General features: G+C 45.0%; 1 protein-coding gene across 2 annotated transcripts in view; it reads right to left on the bottom strand.

Moving 5' to 3' along the window:
* RADIL (Rap associating with DIL domain) overlaps positions 1-22,945 on the bottom strand; it is a 448,013-nt gene that overhangs the window by 74,495 nt on the left and 350,573 nt on the right. For both annotated transcript variants that reach the window (XM_085629184.1, XM_085629183.1), the window contains exons 8-10: positions 16,237-16,465; positions 7,087-7,259; positions 4,260-4,410 (exon numbers count right to left, since the gene is read on the bottom strand). In XM_085629184.1, coding sequence (XP_085485310.1) covers positions 4,260-4,410; positions 7,087-7,259; positions 16,237-16,465 — 553 coding nt within the window. The remainder of the gene's footprint in view (positions 1-4,259; positions 4,411-7,086; positions 7,260-16,236; positions 16,466-22,945) is intronic.

Below are 22,945 nucleotides of genomic sequence, written 5' to 3'. Positions count from 1 at the left end.
ACTGGGATATGAAGAATGATGCCTGAACCAGCCTGCAGATATCACGATAGAGGCTTGATGTAGCACTGAGGAACTTTGGCGTAACCATCCCATAACATAAAGCTGATATCAGTGTAGCTCTATGGTACTGGGATAAGAAGAATGATGCCTGAACCAGACTGCAGATATCACGATAGAGACTTGATGTAGCACTGAGGATCTTTGGCGTAACCATCACTTAACATAAAGCTGATATCAGGGTAGCTCTATGATACTGGGATAAGAAGAATGATGCCTGAACCAGCCTGCAGATATCACGATAGAGACTTGATGTAGCACTGAGGATCTTTGGCGTAACCATCCCATAACATAAAGCTGATATCAGTGTAGCTCTATGGTACTGGGATATGAAGAATGATGCCTAAACCAGCCTGCAGATATCACAATAGACACTTGATGTAGCACTGAGGATCTTTGGCGTAACCATCCCATAACATAAAGCTGATATCAGTGTAGCTCTATGGTACTGGGATATGAAGAATGATGCCTGAACCAGCCTGCAGATATCACGATAGAGGCTTGATGTAGCACTGAGGAACTTTGGCGTAACCATCCCATAACATAAAGCTGATATCAGTGTAGCTCTATGGTACTGGGATAAGAAGAATGATGCCTGAACCAGACTGCAGATATCACGATAGAGACTTGATGTAGCACTGAGGATCTTTGGCGTAACCATCACTTAACATAAAGCTGATATCAGGGTAGCTCTATGGTACTGGGATAAGAAGAATGATGCCTGAACCAGCCTGCAGATATCACGATAGAGACTTGATGTAGCACTGAGGATCTTTGGCGTAACCATCACTTAACATAAAGCTGATATCAGTGTAGCTCTATGGTACTGGGATAAGAAGAATGATGCCTGAACCAGCCTGCAGATATCACGATAGAGACTTGATGTAGCACTGAGGATCTTTGGCGTAACCATCACTTAACATAAAGCTGATATCAGTGTAGCTCTATGGTACTGGGATAAGAAGAATGATGCCTGAACCAGCCTGCAGATATCACGATAGAGACTTGATGTAGCACTTAGGATCTTTGGCGTAACCATCCCATAACATAAAGCTGATATCAGTGTAGCTCTATGGTACTGGGATAAGAAGAATGATGCCTGAACCGGCCTGCAGATATCACGATAGAGACTTGATGTAGCACTGAGATCTTTGGCGTAAACCATCACTTAACATAAAGCTGATATCAGTGTAGCTCTACGGTACTGGGATATGAAGAATGAAGCCTAAAACAGCCTGCAGATATCACAATAGACACTTGATGTAGCACTGAGGATCTTTGGCGTAACCATCCCATAACATAAAGCTGATATCAGTGTAGCTCTATGGTACGGGGATAAGAAGAATGATGCCTGAACCAGCCTGCAGATATCACGATAGAGACTTGATGTAGCACTGAGGATCTTTGGCGTAACCATCACTTAACATAAAGCTGATATCAGTGTAGCTCTATGGTACTGGGATAAGAAGAATGATGCCTGAACCAGCCTGCAGATATCACGATAGAGACTTGATGTAGCACTGAGGATCTTTGGCGTAACCATCCCATAACATAAAGCTGATATCAGTGTAGCTCTATGGTACTGGGATATGAAGAATGATGCCTAAACCAGCCTGCAGATATCACAATAGACACTTGATGTAGCACTGAGGATCTTTGGCGTAACCATCCCATAACATAAAGCTGATATCAGTGTAGCTCTATGGTACTGGGACATGAAGAATGATGCCTGAACCAGCCTGCAGATATCACGATAGAGGCTTGATGTAGCACTGAGATCTTTGGCGTAAACCATCACTTAACATAAAGCTGATATCAGTGTAGCTCTATGGTACTGGGATATGAAGAATGATGCCTAAACCAGCCTGCAGATATCACGATAGAGACTTGATGTAGCACTGAGATCTTTGGCGTAAACCATCACTTAACATAAAGCTGATATCAGTGTAGCTCTATGGTACTGGGATATGAAGAATGATGCCTGGACCAGCCAGCAGATATCACGATAGAGACTTGATGTAGCACTGAGATCTTTGGCGTAAACCATCACTTAACATAAAGCTGATATCAGTGTAGCTCTATGGTACTGAGATATGAAGAATGATGCCTGAACCAGCCTGCAGATATCACGATAGAGACCTGATGTAGCACTGAGGATCTTTGGCGTAACCATCCCATAACATAAAGCAGATATCAGTGTAGCTCTATGGTACTGGGATAAGAATAATGATGCCTGAACCAGCCTGCAGATATCACGATAGAGACTTGATGTAGCACTGAGATCTTTGGCGTAAACCATCACTTAACATAAAGTTGATATCAGTGTAGCTCTATGGTACTGGGATATGAAGAATGATGCCTAAACCAGCCTGCAGATATCACGATAGAGACTTGATGTAGCACTGAGATCTTTGGCGTAAACCATCACTTAACATAAAGCTGAAATCAGTGTAGCTCTATGGTACTGGGATATGAAGAATGATGCCTGAACCAGCCAGCAGATATCACGATAGAGACTTGATGTAGCACTGAGATCTTTGGCGTAAACCATCACTTAACATAAAGCTGATATCAGTGTAGCTCTATGGTACTGGGATATGAAGAATGAAGCCTAAAACAGCCTGCAGATATCACAATAGACACTTGATGTAGCACTGAGGATCTTTGGCGTAACCATCCCATAACATAAAGCTGATATCAGTGTAGCTCTATGGTACTGGGATAAGAAGAATGATGCCTGAACCAGCCTGCAGATATCACGATAGAGACTTGATGTAGCACTGAGGATCTTTGGCGTAACCATCACTTAACATAAAGCTGATATCAGTGTAGCTCTATGGTACTGGGATAAGAAGAATGATGCCTGAACCAGCCTGCAGATATCACGATAGAGACTTGATGTAGCACTGAGGATCTTTGGCGTAACCATCCCATAACATAAAGCTGATATCAGTGTAGCTCTATGGTACTGGGATATGAAGAATGATGCCTAAACCAGCCTGCAGATATCACAATAGACACTTGATGTAGCACTGAGGATCTTTGGCGTAACCATCCCATAACATAAAGCTGATATCAGTGTAGCTCTATGGTACTGGGATATGAAGAATGATGCCTGAACCAGCCTGCAGATATCACGATAGAGGCTTGATGTAGCACTGAGGAACTTTGGCGTAACCATCCCATAACATAAAGCTGATATCAGTGTAGCTCTATGGCACTGGGATATGAAGAATGATGCCTAAACCAGCCTGCAGATATCACAATAGACACTTGATGTAGCACTGAGGATCTTTGGCGTAACCATCCCATAACATAAAGCTGATATCAGTGTAGCTCTATGGTACTGGGATATGAAGAATGATGCCTGAACCAGCCTGCAGATATCACGATAGAGGCTTGATGTAGCACTGAGGAACTTTGGCGTAACCATCCCATAACATAAAGCTGATATCAGTGTAGCTCTATGGTACTGGGATAAGAAGAATGATGCCTGAACCAGACTGCAGATATCACGATAGAGACTTGATGTAGCACTGAGGATCTTTGGCGTAACCATCACTTAACATAAAGCTGATATCAGGGTAGCTCTATGGTACTGGGATAAGAAGAATGATGCCTGAACCAGCCTGCAGATATCACGATAGAGACTTGATGTAGCACTGAGGATCTTTGGCGTAACCATCACTTAACATAAAGCTGATATCAGTGTAGCTCTATGGTACTGGGATAAGAAGAATGATGCCTGAACCAGACTGCAGATATCACGATAGAGACTTGATGTAGCACTGAGGATCTTTGGCGTAACCATCACTTAACATAAAGCTGATATCAGTGTAGCTCTATGGTACTGGGATAAGAAGAATGATGCCTGAACCAGCCTGCAGATATCACGATAGAGACTTGATGTAGCACTTAGGATCTTTGGCGTAACCATCCCATAACATAAAGCTGATATCAGTGTAGCTCTATGGTACTGGGATAAGAAGAATGATGCCTGAACCAGCCTGCAGATATCACGATAGAGACTTGATGTAGCACTGAGGATCTTTGGCGTAACCATCACTTAACATAAAGCTGATATCAGTGTAGCTCTATGGTACTGGGATAAGAAGAATGATGCCTGAACCAGCCTGCAGATAAGCTGATATCTGAGCAGAGGTTTGATATGAACACACTTTGGCCATGAGCCGAGAAGTCACCTGTCTTGAAGGCTTCTGAGCTGTCCTCTTCAGTGGGCTGCCAGGCAGGTACTGGCCCGGTGTTTGTCGCCAGTTGGTACTGAGTCAGGATGCAGTGCAGCTGCGAAAGGCTCAGCGCTGGGAATTCCGCCTTTAGGGACTGCCAGGTCATCTGTATGAGCACGTCGGGGACCAAAAATGAAATTAAAATGTGGCCTACAGTTATCCAGCAAATAATGTGTAAATCTGGTGTTCTGTTAACATTTACAGCACTTAAGTCCTTATTTGGAGTATGAAGTAATTTTGAAAATCCGCAGAGTTGGAATTATTTAACACATTTACAGTATCCTCTTACAATACGTTTGTAGCAGTTACCAACCCATGCAGTGTTCACACATGTGGCAAATCTGATAGATTTCATGTCCCTTGGCAAGCCATAGAACAACCAGCAAAACCACATAAAATACCTCCAACAAACAACATGCATTAATAATGTGCTTCCCAAAAAAGGGCTAAGAAGATAGAGCATAAGCAGCAGCAAACTCTTCAACTGCAGCGGCACAGAGGGCATGTGACATTTCCATCCACTTGTGACAAGCTCATGCACTGGGGTGCCAGGGTCAAGATTAAAGGGCGCCCCCCAGGAGGGAGCTTGCACTTTGTTCTTCGCAATGTACTGCACTCTGAGGACAGGCATAATTGACATGTACTTTAAAAGCTATTACATAACCAGCCATTGTACCCCAGAGTCCACCATGGCCAAGGGCTAGAGTGTAAATATTGCAGTTTCTGAATACTTCCCAGATGTGGTACAGGGTGTTCACGCATCGTCTGTATCCCTCGAAGGGTCCAATTCACTTTTTATGAATAGTTGTGTCTTACTCTCAACATTAAGGTGTGATTTACCCCTGCACACCTACTAAGAAAATAAACTTGTCAATTGGGTCTTAAATGAATCCACTACCAAGAAATGAGGGCCAGCATTTGTAAAGCCGTCAAGGTTCTCACAATTGTAATGTATGCCTATGTTTGTATGTAACTTACACATGAGTGGGTTTATTTACTAACTCCCCACCCACATTGATATAATTTACAGCTGTCGTGAAGAACAGTCTTAAGAGTGTGTTTTACCTGTTCTCCTAGCCCTAAGCTTGCATACTTCAGAGCTGTATATAGGAATAGTGTACACAAACATGCCATCTTACCTAAATGTCATGTCCTAACGATTGTTTACAAAAATATCGACCATTGGTGTAGATTAACGATTATTAACTCCAACAGGGGGATATTTTAGTTGAGGATATTTAGAACACATGTTTTATGACAGGCGATATTCTGGACCCACATCACATTTCAGGCACTGTTTAACTACGCATGTTAAGTACTAGTATATAGGACACATTTTTTGGATTGCTAAAATAGAAAAAGAAATATGAGAAAAAAAATCCTTTCTTTAATTTCACACTATTTTCTCCACCGTGTTCCTACTTACAATATACAATTCCCCTATGAAAAGTGGAAACTCGAGTGACTGCGGCTACTTCCCACACTTTCTGCAGCAGGGAAGTCTGGACTTTCCAGTTGTTACTTGAGTGAACAAATAAGTGCAGGAAATGCACTTACACAGCTTTGTAAATATGCATAAAGTTACACCAGAGGGGGTGTTCACACATATTCATTGGATGTCTATGAGTACTCCTCTGACACCTGCTGGGAACAGAATGCAGTAGGGAATACCAAACACGAAATATTGATGGGTGACAATATCGGGACTACACTATCGTGACCACAATGTTGAGTGACCAAGAACAGGTAAGTGCACTGAGGGTGGGAAGAATTTACTATTTTTAAATACACATCTACGTACCTGCTAGATATATTTATCACTAAGGCATATACATGTGAAATTTGGTATAGAAAATGTATACGAATGTACCTTTCAATATTTTGCCTCTGGATATTGTGACCTGCGATAATTCAGATTCGATAGTCCCAGCCTACCCTCTGGGAACCGCCACAAATAAAACGTGAGAAAAACTTACAAGTGCACAAGTTATTCACACAAATTACTATTTCACTGACTAACACCAGTGCATGCACCTTCATAAATACAGTGCCCGGTATACACACGTGTAATGTACTCCTATTTACTGGCATAAAAGTTGTACAAATTTGGTAAATTTGGGCCCTAGCCGTGATTACAAGTGGGACGGACAGCTTGGATCCCTGCGTAAACCCCTCTATGAACACGGAGATAGGAAATATAAATTGTGCAGAGTTTCCCTGCGGTACATTCTGCACCCCTGCAGTTTTCTCCAGGTACATTTCAGCAGGTGAACCCTGCTCAGATGCACCAAGAGAAAAAGCCTGTTAAAGACAGAAACAAAAACATTCTTGATCAGAAGTCACCAAAATCTGTCTGCTACGCCCTATTCTGAAGGGCAAATCTCATAATTGGAGGTGGTTATTGCACCCAATGAATTATCAATCCTGATCAATCAGGGTCCACTGGGGGCGCTAATTATACTATGCACTCGGGCAGCGGCGTAGCGTGGGTAGCCAGCCCCCTGGGGCAAGGCAAGTATCCTTCCACTTTTCTTTAAAAATGTTGAGCCCCTATTAAAATTTTGCACCCCTAAAAATGCCCCTAAAAATTTTGCACCTGGGGCAACTACCCCTGTTCCCCCACCCCACCCTCAGGGCACTCATAACCAAGGCCAAAATCTTTTATATCAAGCATGTTGTGAAGGAAGCGGCAATATTCAGCCAAACTGAGCTAGAGCTGATGACGGAGCGAGACCTATTTCCATATCACACATCATCTAACCGTGGAACCTGTTTTATGTACCTGAGACAGCTGAGCACTCGGCGTGGCCAACAAATGCGCCGCGTTATTAAGTTTGCTGAAGAACTGCTCGGCCAGGTGGCCGAATCCCACGTTGCGGATCCATTCCAACAGCAGCCGCAAGCAGGCACGGATCTTCACACCTTTCGACCACCGAAAGCAACCCAACATGGGCCCTGTGCAGAGGAAAGACAGAATCGCAGTAATTATACCTCTGCCAAGCTTCTCCACAAACTGAAGCGACTTCCCAGGAACTCGGAGTAAAGCTGGAGTCTCTGGAAAACATATGTTGAAAAACTCGGGCCAACATCTTCTCTCCAGAGCTGAAATGAAATGCAAAGAATGTACAGTGATGATTGTGTGTTAATGGGAGATGCTGCAGGGACAGCTCTGGAGAGTGGTTAACACAACATTCCACAGAAATCCAAGAATTCTCCAGGGTGCATCTTGCGCTCCCTCACTTCCTCTCCATAAAAGTCGAGCTTGAGGTCGCAAGAACAAGGTTTCCAAGTAAAAGAGTCGAGGCTTCAGCGAGGGGAACAAACAATAGAAAAGAATACTGTCCAACAAGTAAGGAAGCATAAGGTTTACATGCACTGAACCACCTGGGTTCCATCACAATGCGCTTAACAAAGGATCATCCATCGCAATGTGCTTAGTAAGGGATCACCAACCAATCCAAAGGGAAATTCATTCGTAACCAAGCTTCCAGGTCTTGCCTCCAGTTAGGGGTCTCCCTATTTTATGGGCAGGGATCAGCATGCTTCGGAGTTCATATTCACCCCCCTCATGGACCAAGACTGGACTGGAGAGGTCAATCAGCATGTCCCAAGATCACACAGTGCACCACGGCGAGATTCAAAACGAGGCGAAAGGAAGGTGGGACAATGTCAAGCCTGAGTGTGTTCAGTCTGGGGGTCAGCAGTGCTGCTGCAGCTGCTCTGTAATGGATGCTTTGGATTCAGACGAGAAGGAGGCAGGAGCCCTGTAATGGCTCTGTGAAGGAGTACATTCCAATACCCACCTCTGCAAAAGGTTGAGGTTTAACTGGAGCTGTTGAACTAGTTGTGAACCCGCTAACCTGTCTTCTGCACCGCCCCACTAAGACTGGATCCATCAGTGATCTTTTGTGAGCACAATAACCAATACAATGTCTGACACAAAGAATGATTCCTGCCAAAGTTACCAGTATCTCGTCTACTCTGTCAAATTCCATACAACGCCTCGTGTCAGTAATAAAGGGGAGAGGAGTTGGCCTAACGGCTAGGGCGGTCGACCTCTAATCTGGGGAACTGGGTTCGAGTCTCGGCAATGATGCTGAACATCCTGTGATTCTGGGCAAATCACTTAATCTCCCCGTGCCTAACCAAAATGAATGTCTGTCCTCATGTAACGTAACTGGTGCTGTGTAAAGCGCTCTCATACCTGAATCGGGTCAAGTTCACTGTATATAAAACTCTGCAAAAAATAATAATAATAAAGTCTATTAGAATGTGTTTAATCTATTTTCTGACCTAGGCTTCTGTGCAGCACCCTGCGAGGCATGGATCTTTTTGTTCCTTAAAGTGCTTCTTGAAGATGTAGAAGGAACAGAATACTACTAAAAGTGAGTTATTGAAATGTGCACCACTTTATTTCCAACAGCAGCTGCATGCGAAGACCCAGATTTAGTATGATTTTACATCAGGGTTGTGTAATTTTTGTGGCGCAGCCCCAACGCAAAATCATTTTGGCATTTACTAAGCCACACAAAGCCACTCAGAATGGCTGCATGGTTTAGTAAATACAAAGTAATGCAACACATCACATAGCGCTGCATTGCATCGGGTAGGCATTCTATGGGTGGGGCACGGGCAGTCCCACAGATCCACCAATGTATTCTGAGGCAAACCGAGATTTACAAAGACTTTCAAACTTGAGGTTTGTGCCAAATTGGTGTGCGTATTCGACAGAGGCGTAAGAAAGTCAAATATAACTATTTCATTTGTTACTTCCTCTTTCCATGTATTCTGAAGAAATAAGACTATGCCTCTTTGGAATGTTTTTGTGCAAGTAAATACTCCTTCCTGCACAAAAACAATCTTGCCCGTAACACAGGCCCCCTTGCACTACACTGGAGGGGAGCCCGCATAAGCCCTAGGCAAGACACAGTGGGGCATATGTACAAGGGGACAGTGCCACCAGGACATCACTTTTTTCGACGCTCCGGTGGTGGAATGCCCTGCACCTAATTTACAAAGCAGCCGTGAACCACTTTGCATGGCCTAACGCCGCTCCGTAAACATGGTACCCTTTAACACAGGTATCTGCATGAAAGGGTCTTGCACTGGGTGTTGCTGTGGGCGTTCCACTGCAACATCCATTGCTTTTTGACGCTGCCCTAGAGTCACAAGGATCTGTAAATCTGAGGCACTGCCAAAAACTAACGCCATGCAAAAGCAGGCGTTAGATTGGTGCAACGAGGAGAAATACTTTTATTTCTCCTCGTTTTTGCTTTTTCGATGTGTGTTGCATTCTGCAGCACACATAGAAAGAGCAAAACACCATTAATGTTTGTTTTTGGGCAGGAAGGTGTCCCTTCATACGCAAACACAATCTTTAAATAATGGTGATTTGCTACTTCTATGTGTGCACACATAGAAGTAGCAAATCACGATCATTGAATGTTTATGTGCAGGAAGCGGCACCTTTTTGCAAATAAACAATCATCCCTGCAACACAGGCACCCTTGCACTATGGCGTTGAGATGTCTGTGTAGGCGCTAGGCAGCTATTTATAGCAACAGCGCTAGGAAAAACACTGGGGTTCACCGTATTTTTGTAACTAGGGTGCATCCCTACGTTTTGGAAATGATGCAGCGTGGCACTGTAAAATTTGCCCCCGCGGTGCACCATTTCCTTATACATATGCCAAAGTGTGTCCGCGCAAGTAGATAGCAGATATACTCCATATATTAGATTATCAATAGAATTAACACATAAACTGCATGCTTAGTAGTAAAGTGCACCCAGGGAAACATCTATGGTGAAGGAATCAAGGGAAGCAATCAGTAATATCTGTAGGCTACTTATGAAAGCAAAAAAGGTTGTATGACAGAGGCACGCATGGCTCAGCCATGCGTGCCTCTACAGCGCTGCCCGAACAACGATGCATCTTAACAACGCATTTCTTTAACACGCATGCCTTTTCCATGTAATTTCGTAGTTAAAGCATGACTGGTAATGGGATATGTGTGGTAAAGATCACACAAGCCCTAAAAAAAAAACCCGACCCCCCCCACCCAGCCCTAAAATCTACCCGACCCCCCCTAGTCCTAAAAACTACCCGACCCCCCTCCTGAGCCCTAAAAACTACCCGAACCCACCTGAGCCCTAAACACTACCCTGACCTCCCCCGGGCCCTGAAAACAACCCACCCAAAGCCCTAGAAACTACCCCCCAACCCTGAGCCCTAAAAGCTACTCCCAGCCCCCGAAAACCCCATCCCAGCCACACTTATTAGACAGCTTCCTCTCCAGATCATTCCTTTTCCTGTGCCCGCCCATCCCAGCATCTAGATCGCACACTGCCTTAACCATGCATATGCAGAGTTAAGGCAAGCTCTGTTCCGCTTGTGGGGAAATGGTACGAGTGGCTCAAGACGCGTTGTAAAGGTCGTTTCTCCCCAGAAAGCTTAGTGACTGGAGTGAGACTGTATCTCACAGGTTGTAGCTGGTGTAGCCACAGGGATATGCAGGAGATCATGAGACACTGACATATTCTAGAGGACAATGTTAAATGTGTACCCCTCTCCTATTACTCACTGCATAGTTTGTAATTTGTTGGTGGTGATCTTTACTTGCACCTCTCATGGGTCAGCTCCTAGACACTATGGCATGACTAGACAGGCACAGTCATAGCCACTCCACATAAAATGATGCCAGTTTGGCCTTGGTTTATGTTGGATTCCCTTGTTGGACATGCAATTTATCTGCAGTGACTGCATGGCCAGGTGTAATCCCACACCTCCTTTGATGATTGGCATATATTACATCTATGGGTGCTTAAGCAGGAAAGAAAACATTTGCTTCTTCATGCAAACCTGAAAATAACCTATTTCCTTACTGTTTTGGCCCGGATGTGTGACAAATTCCAACACTTTACCTTCACTTCGAACCTATGCTGACACTGAGGAAGAACAGTATTCTTGGTGAAATGTTTTAAAAATCACAGCTTTGGGATGAGACCTGCGTAACTGACCTATGACAAATTCAGAAGTCTTCCCTTCCGTCAGTTGTGGACGTCAGTCATGGAATGTTGTTTTGCAGTCATGTGTCATTATTAGATACTGAGGTGGCCACTCCACTTAATAAGAACTTTGGGGCAGATTTACAAGAAGCTGACGCATCTCTGCATTATAGCAGAGATATGTCAGTTTACTTGCGTCACTCAAAAAGCCCCTTGAACCACCATCGGTGTGTCGCATTTACAATGTGGCGCACCATGGTGCAAGGAATGACAGATGCGTCACGCATCTGTTGGCGTAAAGGTAACGCATAGCTGGAGTCATGTCGCAAGAACGACACAACTCCAGCAATGCTTAGGTATGCCTATTTCTATTGTGCTACATCACTCCTTACGCCTGCTTCAAGCAGGCGTAAGATTTAGACGCAGTGGCGTCGTAGAAGTGGCGCAGTGAAATCTTGTAGATTTCACGGCGTCACTTTTACAAGGCTTTCTTGCGTCGGAACGCCCACCCTGCATACTTTATACCTGACACAGGTATAATGTGGCGCAGAGCTGTACAACGTGACGGATCTTCCTAGATGCGTTACGTTGTAAATGTATCGCCACGTGGCGCTTTGTTTACGCCGCTGCTGCGTCACAAAAGTAACGCAATGGCGGCGTAAAAATGTCGCAAGGGGCTTGTAAATCTGCCCCATAGAACTCATCTACATTTAAAATAAAACAAGCCTGCATACTTTAAGGTCTACATTATGAGTGGCCTGGCGGATATTTATTGAACTGCAACATAGTTATAATGTATTGGATACGAGAAATAGCAGTTATTCGAAACGTTCAGTGGGGAACATGCTTACTGCACCAAGATCTGCACGTTAAACGGTAATTACTGGGCATTTTTAGCTTGTTGAATTCCAATAGGTATGGCCTGCCAAAACTGATAAAGGCTTGAGAATTTTATTGCACCCAATAATTTACTGGTGATACATCTGCATAACTTGTAATCCCCCTGGACACAGGGGTTTGTACAGGGTTCGGAGGGCAGGGAGGGCACACGTAAGAAGAATTACAGTGCAGACTTGTTATCCAATCGATGGTGCACTACCTCCAGCCTCCATTCCCTTGGGCCTCGCTTAGACACAGATTAAAAACAGCCTCGCTTTCTCTTTCTTCCGAGCCTCTTGTCCTGTTGTAAAAATAGCAGGGCTATGTATTATTAATGCACTGACTTACTCTTGCACGCCTCTCTGATTACAGGACCTGACAAAGCAATTCAGTAACTTGATAAAATGCGGTCTTAACAGGAGAGAAGTTAACATATTCGATCAGTTTTCCTCAGTGCAAACATCTCCCGGGACTGCATGCTGGAATGCAGCAGTCCGGCTCCCAGTGGAAGGCCACAGAGGCAGACATCTTGGAAAGGTGTAAGACTTTTGAATTATGTAACAATGAAGGTCATTCCTTTCCGCTCCAAGGGCCAGCCTTCAGCCTTCTTAGACCAGTTGATTAAGGGATCCTTGTCATTCGAAATGTAGAAACAGAACATCATTACTGAATAACGATTTATAAAAGAGATTAAAAAAAGTATATGGCTCCTACTGTTGCGGTGAGCGCTGACAAATGCACCAGATGGAAAAGCCGGAACAGAGATAAATTACAGGTATTCCTGCTCTGGTCGAGTGTGTCAGGAAAACAGGTCGAGCCGCCCGCTCTTTCATCTGTCACTATGTGTGTAGGTTTCTAAATAACCTTTCCTGTGCACTGAAGCTGCCTACTGCACAAAAGTGAATGCTGCTATTCATTCAGGCACTGTGCATCCTATACCACTAAAGTAGTAATAGCAAACTAATATTCCAGGACTGACGGAAGAGGGCAGAAGCGAATTTGCATGGAACACATCCACGTGAAGAGTTGAGTCCACATCTGGCTAGTGAACCAACTGGAACACCGTTCAGAGGGCCACAGGGCAAGCAGGAGTTAGTGGGTTCAACAGTGGTGGTTGAGGCCTTTTACTACTGATATCCTGGGGCCCGACCTACTGTGGATTCTGAGCACCTGGGCCAAGTACACCTTCTGACTGTCAGTGATAGCGCAGGTTGAGTAGTTCAAGGTTTCTCAGGGAGTGGGACATAGACAGAAGAGCGCGAACACAGGCTCACCACTAAAAATATGTTCAGCAGCAGCAACACATGATTGGCCATTCAAAAACTTGCTTTTATTAAAAAAGGAGTATTTATATACCAATACTAAGTAAAATATGGCATTCAAAAGAATACATTCAGTCCCCCAAGGTCAGGCATCTAGTATTTCAATAGGCAGTTCTTGTGTTCCACTCCCCTCTCGCTAGCAGTAGTGGTTTTCTCATTCCCGATAGGTGACATTCAGTTTAAGCCCTACTAGTAGTTCAAGTCGCAGGATTCCAACTCCAATTAAAGTCAAAAGTGGTCCAGGGCCGAAGCACTATATAGCAGGCAAGTTCCCCTGGGGCTTTCTGTCCCGTTTATCAGTCTTACCTGTACCAGCAGGACATGTATGACTGGAGTCTCCAATCGCACCTCCCTCGCGGGTGCTAAAGCTGCAGTGGCTATCCCGGGTGAATACTGCACATGTGGACCTGCAGGTGCAGCAGTCAGGTGTCCTTGCGTTCTTCTAACACAGTCCTACGGGACATGTATGACTGGAGTCTCCAATCGCACCTCCCTCGCGGGTGCTAAAGCTGCAGTGGCTATCCCGGGTGAATACTGCACATGTGGACCTGCAGGTGCAGCAGTCAGGTGTCCTTGAGTTCTTCTAACACAGTCCTACGGGGGAAGGCTGGGTGTCTTCAAAGATCATCCGATGCCGGAAAGTTGCCTTGGATCCTCCCCATTGATTAATTGGTCGCTCTTGGTGCAGATTCTCTGCCTGGGCTTTGGCCCGCACGGGTTACCACTAAGGCCTCTTCCTCTCGATGACTGTCTCGATCAGACCAGCCTGCTTGCCTTTTTCCCAGTGACCCCACCTGGTATACAGGGTCTCCAACCTCAATCCATACAAGGTCTACAGCCCAATCAGCACAGCAGCAATCTTCACTACGGCTACACTTGGCATACAGGGTTGTCAACTTCCTTCTACACATGGGCTATGACCCAATTGGTGCAGAAGCCGTCTCCTCACATCTCACTTGAAAGATCCAAAAGCATTCACTGGCGCTCCAGGTCCAATGGGCAGGTGGTCTTGGATTCCGTGGGTGATGTCCCCTCATCCAACGGGGGGAGTGGCAGGCCCTAGCCTTCAGTCCTGTCACAGGCAGAAGTCTTGTAAAGGTACTCCTTCTTGCACAGCCTGGCTGGCTCCTTGGCAGTTGACAATTTTGAGGGCCTCGAGATCCCCTTCTTATAGTCCATTTCCAGGCATCAAATGTGATTTAGAGCTTGAGTCTTTTAAGTTTATTTTGGGGGTCTGGTTCCTTTTAAAGTACCTCCTCCTCTGCCCTGCCCTTCCTCCAGAAAGCAAACTGTCACAATAGGAGTGACTCCAACATTTTTAGTCTCACAAAAAAGGCCATTGAAGTGACTAGAGGTTCACACTTGGATATCAGCCACAGTGATATGTGCATCAAAATGTTACCCCAAGGCCACAGGTAACCTTTATGATTCCTTTATTAGCTCCATCTCCTTCTTGAGATGTGCCCAGGTCCCTTTCCAGGGACTGCTCTCTGAATCAAAGAGCATTCTTAGAAGTATGCTGCAGAGCCTGGCTCTACCATCTACAGGTTTGTCATAAGCAACTCACAGGAATGCAGCAATCCACAAATCAGTCTGGGGGAATTCCTCTACCTCCTCCTACTCCTATATTGAGACCTGGGTCTCCCAAAATGGAATCCAGAATCTTTCATGTATTGCATCGTTCACAGGCACCCAGCACATGCATAGAACCTACACGCACTACACAGCACATCTTCCATGTATTGTGCCATTCACATGCACACTGCACCCAGCAAATGCATGTAATAGACAAGTACTGCACTGCACTGCATCATTTAGGTATTGCACCATTCACAGGCACACATACACCCAGCTAATGTATAAAACACACACACACACATACACACACACTATGCAGCACTACATACCAATCTGATGTAGGCCAAGGGTGAGTTACGCACACAGTAGGCAAACTTTAAATGAGTGAGCCTGTAGATCTCACTCAAGTGACACAAGTAAAAATAATTTTTCTCTTCTACGTATCACTACACGGTATGCTGCCACACAATGCTCGTGCTATTTAGCTCCTAGCAAAAGCAGTAGCCTTTCACCACATGAGGGTTTTGGGAGCCCTCCCGGTCAAAACAGACCACAATCCTAGACACAGGCCTATGTCATGGAGCAGACACATGATCCGTGATTACCCACGACCGCAAAATTAATCACCAGGGATCCAGACATCATTACAGTTGGGGCACTGACAGCAGGGGTACACATCCATCACCATGTGAGGGACATCTCTTTCCCAAACAATGACATTGTACAGCTATGCAGAGCTTCCATGATGGACATAGTCAAACAACCTGAAGTAGGGTTTTCTGTAATCTATAAGTCTTGGTTTCATCTAATTCTATCAACTGTTATATATGTTGTATGAGATACTTGCGCATATCTAGTGCTTTAAGTCTTAGTCACTAATAGGTCAGTGATTTCCAAAAGATTGTGTCAAAAAAATGTATACCTATGCAAAAGAATTCTTAATTCTTGAAAATAAATAAGTTAACTCTCTTATTGGCATACACGTGTTCAACACGCTCAAGTAGCTCTATGCATAGATTGGGATGTTTTCTTTAATGAATGAATTGTGAAAATCCATCATAAGGACATGTTTGGTCATTGATAGATCCCGTTTATAAAGCTAAGCTGATGAAGACTTGTTGAGTCCCGATCAGCACGGCAAGACTCACCCTTTTCCATCAGCTGGTTGAAGAGTAAGGTGTTGGAGAAGAAGAAGAGATAAGCAAACATCTGTGAGGCGATCTCAGGGTGGACTTCATACTGGTGGAGAAGGTCCAGTGTGGCTTGATAAATCAGCACGACTCGCCGAACTTCATCAGGCACCTGAGCCGATAACCGCCAGGCCTCACTCGGCAATGGGCTGCCCTCGAGGAAGGCTGGCAACGACACATACAAGGCCTAAAAGGCAACACAAAGTTCATTACTGACACGTATCAAAAGGGATCTCGCCCACCTGCCAAATATCATCTCTCCTTCTGTAAAAGAAAAACTTGATTCTAACCAACGTCCTCACCTCCCTCCAAGAAATACTGCTTCTGAAGTTTGGAAAAAGACACATTGTTTTCTTTGCCATTTCCCTGTCATAATTGACTGCAATTTTCCTGACTGGACATGGATCAAGAGATCCCTGTCGACCTGTTCTCTATAGACACCAGGAAGCATAGGAATTTATGGAGAAGGGCTTCTACGTCCCTCACAAAAAAAGCCAGCCGAAAGAGACACTCGGAACACAAGGAAGGCCTAGTATTGATGTACCTACCCAACACTTTTCAATTACTGACATATGACCCATTTTTCACCTTCACCAGAAGAAGCATTTATGTATATTTCTTGTTTCCTTTTTCCAGAAAGCTCTTAGCGCAATGAGCACAACAGCTTTCCACTGTGACAGATTTATTTTTCACTTTAGATCATCTTTTATACTGGAGTACTACCAAAAAATGCTTACTAAAATGATTTCTGATAACTACCCAAAGCTGAACCAGGAGCTAAAAGAAGCCCTGGCAAATGTTTCCATACTGCAACTAGCAAATGAGTCAAAACTGCTAGAGGAGTTTAGAAAATGGGGTAACTCGGTGAAAAAAGTATTTTTTTGTAAAGGGAAAACACCACAGTTTTTCAAACATATTGACTAAAAAGACTTTCGACTTTACAAGAAGCGTTTTAAATGACATTAATACAATGTTCCAATATGTCTTAGACCAGCACAGTACCAAGGAGCATTACCACTCAGAAGAGAAAAATCATGCATATGCGTTTGGAAAGATGGTAGGTTGCTGCTTTTACAGCTAGATGAGCCATGTAGCTCTTTCCCATTATAACCCTTAAAGCAGTGCACTGCACCCAGCATCCCTTTTTAGGTTGAGCTTGGGAAGCGCATGCGCTGCTCTGCAAGGCATGCTGTATTCGAATATGAACTTGAAGCTCCATCCTTATTTTTTATTGGCTTGTGTCACTGTCCTTTGTAAATGCTGACTTCTGATTCGTTATTAGGCTTGTTAGTGACTCCTTAGTACTGCCTTGTCTTCATTTGAAGCCTCCCATGAGGTCTGGCCCATTTACTTCTGTTGTTACACGGTATGTCTTATTTAGGTTGTAAGCACTATTTTCTATAACAAGTTTCTCCTACTGCAGGCATGACATGCTTTCCTGCAACATTCAGCGCTCCATGTGCGCTTTCACTTTCCAAGCTGCCCGGGACACTAGTGGAAGTTTCTTTGAAATGATATAGGTCGTACATTTACAAGATGTTGAGCTATTGGCATTGTAAATGACAATGCCTTGTATTTATGTGTTAATTATCAAAACAGATAAATAAAAGGTAATGACATTAGTTTAAACTCTTGCAATGCGAGACCTACTGCATTGCAAATGTTTGTTTTTGATGTGTCATATTTGGCCAGTCTATTGGTAAACATGGGGCCTGTGTAAAGAATAGCAGATGTAACCTATCGTGTCAGTGGCTCTTGACCTGTGGTCTGGGAACCGCTGGAGGTCCGTGAAGCCTATTCAGAGGGTCCACAACTGCTTACAAAATTAAATAATATTAACAGATTAATAAAGTGTGTATAAATAAAGAAGCAAATGTAAAACTGAAAATTTGACAACGTTCTGTAAATGTGAAGGAACTTGAAGTCTAAAAATGAAATTAGTATCCTCAGATTGATTCGTTGGAACAGTGCAAGTGCATGAAATAGAATATACAATGGAGTCTGAGTGACCGCAATCACATTTAGAACAGCTCCAACCTTCCCACTAAAATTAAAATATGCAATAATTTGTGTATTTGTCTGATGAATGCTTGTTTCTGTACTTTTTGTGAAATAGTTTGCCGTTCAAATCATCGAACATGCTTCGGGTGGTGTCCCTGGCTTACAAAAATGTCTCAGTGTGGGTCCCCGGATTCTAGTAATGATTCAGTATGGGTCACTGGGTACCAGTTAAGATTAAGTGTGGGGCCACAGAGTCAGAAGGTTGAGAACCACTGCATTAAGTCTTAAAATATGTCCAAGATGATGGCGTAACTCTAGACCTGTGCAACAAATGGAACACGTATCTGACAAATGAACTGAGCTAAGAGAGGGATAGTTCAGTATTTATCCTTGGGAGAGTAAATTCATTTGCAGGCATCCTTAATGCCAAATGTTGTGCGATGTGTGAAATTGTCAGCAGTACAGTGTTCTGATTGAAAGAGGTATGCAAGCATTATGCTTTAGAAAAGGAGATTAGGTATTGCAGCATAATAATATGACACATCAGGTTTTCGTTAGAGGTGCAGTTAAAAAAAGCTCTGTCTTTATAGAAAACGTTTTGAAACCAGGCCTTGGTCTAGTGCCCGTGTCTATGCAAATCGCCGCACAACCGGACAGTAGCTAGTTATCTATTTCAAAGTGGCTTATCAGCTTACATTCCTCTTGTGTTCAATTACAGAGATCTATTCAACATGACCCACTACCTCTTGTGAAATATAACATGATCTGTTGAAAGGTTTCAACAGGCAAAGCCAAAAAAGTAAAACAATTGCAGAAGCATCATATACTTTGTTGAAAAATGTCAAAACGCATCTAATTTCTTTGAAACCTGGGAACCAAAAATAAGCCAAATTGTCAACAGCATAAACACCAAATAAATGTTGTGTATAAAATCAAACCTAGTAAACAGAATGTTTGTGGGCTTCAATCTAAGCATTGTTCCCAGATTGCCCTAAGTATGCAGGGCATCATGTTTTTGGCTGTGACAAACACATGGAGGTCAGATCTACGGAGTGGCGATCATAGGGACATCGCACTTCCAAACAATGTGAAGGCACACACACTGGTAGCTTCTAAGTCACATATGGCACACAGGTCCAGTCTGTGCCTTAACATGCCCAGCAAGGTTCTGTTAGCACCTTTTACAATTAATGAACACAAAACACTCCACGTAGCTTCTTTTAGAAAGAATTAAGGGGCATATTATCAAGAAACGGCGTTAAGATTATCGCTGCTTTAGCGGCAGAAAACTGCCGCTAAAGCGGCGATAATGGGCTTGATAATATGCCGCAGAGAATTCCCATAGAAGCCCATGTTGACACCAGAACATGGGCTTCTATTGGAATTCTCTGCGGCATATTATCAAGACCATTATCGCCACTTTAGGGGCAGTTTTCTGCCGCTAAAGCAGCGATAATTTTAACGCCATGCTTGATAATATGCCCCACAGTTCGAGATCAACAAACCATGTAATTAGTTTACACTGAAAACAAATTGCCCTCATTTAAAACTGCATTTTGGAATTAACTGGATTGGGAACAGGAAAACCCTACCTGACAGCTTGCACATGAACTTTGCGCTCCCTGTAGCCTCAAAGCCAAGTTTAGGCATTTTTCTAGCACGGAAACAACATTTTTCCACCCCTCCCCAGGTGGTGATCACATTGTAATATGTTGAGAGCCAATGTCACCATGGTGAAGGTGCTCTAGGTGGTCTCCTCTTCCCTTGTCCTAGAACATCTCCTACTCACATCTGAAGAAGCTGATGGTAACCTCCTACATCGCTCTCAGATACCAGAGTTCATCTCTGCTATCCTGTGTCTGCTCGGTTCCTACGTGCACATGAAATGGCGCCTGTTTCATACACATGGACTTCTCCAAGTTTCCATCTGCCTCTTCCAATTGTCAGAGTCTCGTAACCAGAAGTCCTCTCGACCACAGTACATATGGGTCCATCAAACAACACTGCAGGCCTTTAATCCTGCACTTTCTGTGTTGTACAACACCATAAATTGCAACTCTTCATTCGTAACCATCTCCTTCTGCTCCCCAGCTCCACACAGGACTTAGTTCAACCACATCAATGGTGTATTTGCGTTCCGGCTGCTGGAGCATCTGCTGCTGCTTAGGATTTCCTATTTAAAATAAGGCTATGTGGTCACAAAGTTTTCATAACCACAGCACAGTTGGTGAACATATTGCATTACATTATGCTTTTTGCTGCCTACTTATGCTGTCCAGCCTAAAGGTCTCTTTTTTCAGCTAAGCCCACCACAAACCACAAATGCAAATACAGTGAAACATAGCGATGTTCTCCAACTGCATGACAGTAGTCCAGAAACAGAGTCCAGAAATAGACTGGCCAGGCCTGAAAGACAGAGGCGGCCACTGCCTCCGAGAAGAAGCCTGAGGCTGATAATCCTGTTTCCTACCAGCCAGGTTACAATGTGCCATTCAGTTCAGCCATTTTAGTAACTATGGTGTGGGAGTTTTAATTTTTCTTTTCCTACTACAAGAATGAGCCTACAAGTCCCAGATGTGCTACTGGGTATAAAAGTGAGAACTGGCCGAAGGTTTAAGTTGTGTGCCAACTTCCCAGAATCCAGCACTGCTGGGCTTTCACCTAACCTCATGCGTGCTCTAAACTGCAGTTTTCGTTTGCTTCTACTTACGCAAATGAACTAAGGTATCCAGGGCCGTTTTTACCATTAGGCAAGACTAGGCGGCCGCCTAGGGCGGCAAAAGGGGGGATTTTTTTGTTATTTGAACCTACGAAAGTAAAGCTAGGCGGCCGCCTAGTCTTGCCTAATGGTAGAAACGGCCCTGCCCCCAGCAGATACAAGAAGGTGGCAGGGGATAGGGAGTCAGACAATGCTAAAGCCGGTTCGCAGGGCCACGTGCGGCCATATCGGGCTTGCCAGCGGCGCCCTATGCAGCCGGCTCCCATCCGTTTGTGTCTGGGAGCCATCCACACCCCCTTCCAGGCGTGAGGCAGGTCTGAATAGGGCAGAGGCACCGTATAAAGAACAGAGCTCCGCAGGTCTCTGTCGGCGCTCCGCCCGTTGAGAACTCACATGGGCTGCCTCCCTGTTCCTCCACTGCAGCACAGCCCCTACCTCACCTATCCTTCGTTTTCCAGCGGCTGGGGCATCAGCCCACCGATAGCCCAGGTACCACCTCTCGGCACTCAGCGCAAGCATCTCGCTGCCGGGCACTCCAGCCTGCCCCCTGCTAACGCCGACCCCGATAGCAGAGTGCCACACAAGACTGTACCCTCGGCCCAGTCTCCGGGCCGTCCGCCGGCGCGCTACAAGGGACAGAGGCTCTCTCCCTAAATGCAGGCAGGGGTGTAATGCCACACTCTGGACTAGGGACTTTGCTCAAGCAGGGCCGCAGGATTGATCAGATATTTAGGCCTCCACGTTGGGAGCTTTAACGTGGCAGAAGAACCTGTTGCAACGCCAGCACCCTCAAAACTATGGAAAACTATGAATTTCCATCCAGTCTTAAGGGCTTATTGGGTCAGAGGGAGCCATGCACAAGGGGCATTGACTGGTGCAGAGAGCCCTGTAGATGAGAGAGGGGATCCGGAAGGAGGCTTCCTGGAAGAGAGGCGCCGAATACTGAGGCTGCGGGGATAAGAAGGGAGCGCAGGAGAAGAAGTGAAAGGTAGAAGGAGGAATCAGAGAGTGCGCTCCAGGGTAAGCGGGAGCCGACGTGAGAGAAGCGAGAGCTGCCGGGTGAAGGTGGGAGTGCCGGCAAGTAGGATGAGAAGGGCACGAGGACAGAGAGTTCAATGATCCATGCAAGAGGGAAGGGGCACCAGTGATGCGAGAGCAAGGACATTACTGAGGACTGTCACTGAGAGAGAGGTGCTGAGGGGGTGCTACCCACGGAGAGGCATTGAGGACTGGCACTGATTGAATGATAGTGAAGGGCACTGAGGACTGGCACAGAGGATTGGTACTCATAGACTGTCTTGAGGATTGGTACTCACAGAGGGGCACTGTGGACTGGTACTGAGCGAGGTGTACCGAAGACTGGCGCTGAGGACTGCTACTGACAGTGGGGCACTGAGGGCTGTCACTGAAGAGGGATTATGCGGACTGGCACTGAGCGAAGGGCACTGAGGATTGGTACTCACCGAGGATCTCTCAGGACTGATACACACCAATTGAGCATTGAAGACTGTGTTGAATGAGGGGTACTGAGGACAGGTACTGACCGAGTGAGCCCTGAAGACTGCGTTCACTTAGGGGTACTGAGGGCAGGTACTGAGGGCAGGTACTGACAGTTTGAGCATTGAAGACTGTGTTCACTGAGGGGTACTGAAGACAGGTACTGACAGTGACTTTGAAAACTGTGTTCATCAAGGGGTACTGAGGACAGGTACTGGCCGAGTGAGCACGGAAGATTGTGTTCACTGTGGGGTACTGAGGACAGGTACTGGGTGAGTGAGCAATGCTCTTTTTTTTGTTTCTGGTTTTGAAAACGAGGTGAACTTGACGCCTCGGTGGTATTTAAACACAAGGCTCTATTGGGCATCCGTGTACATAGTTCTGTGAGTGTATGGCTACCGTAACGGTCTGGCGTGGGCCTTTCGTTGAGGTCGTTTGCAGGACTGACTT

This window comes from Triturus cristatus, chromosome 10 (genome assembly GCF_964204655.1).
Source record: "Triturus cristatus chromosome 10, aTriCri1.1, whole genome shotgun sequence".
NCBI lineage: Eukaryota > Metazoa > Chordata > Amphibia > Caudata > Salamandridae > Triturus > Triturus cristatus.
This window is presented reverse-complemented; position numbering and strand designations above follow the sequence as displayed.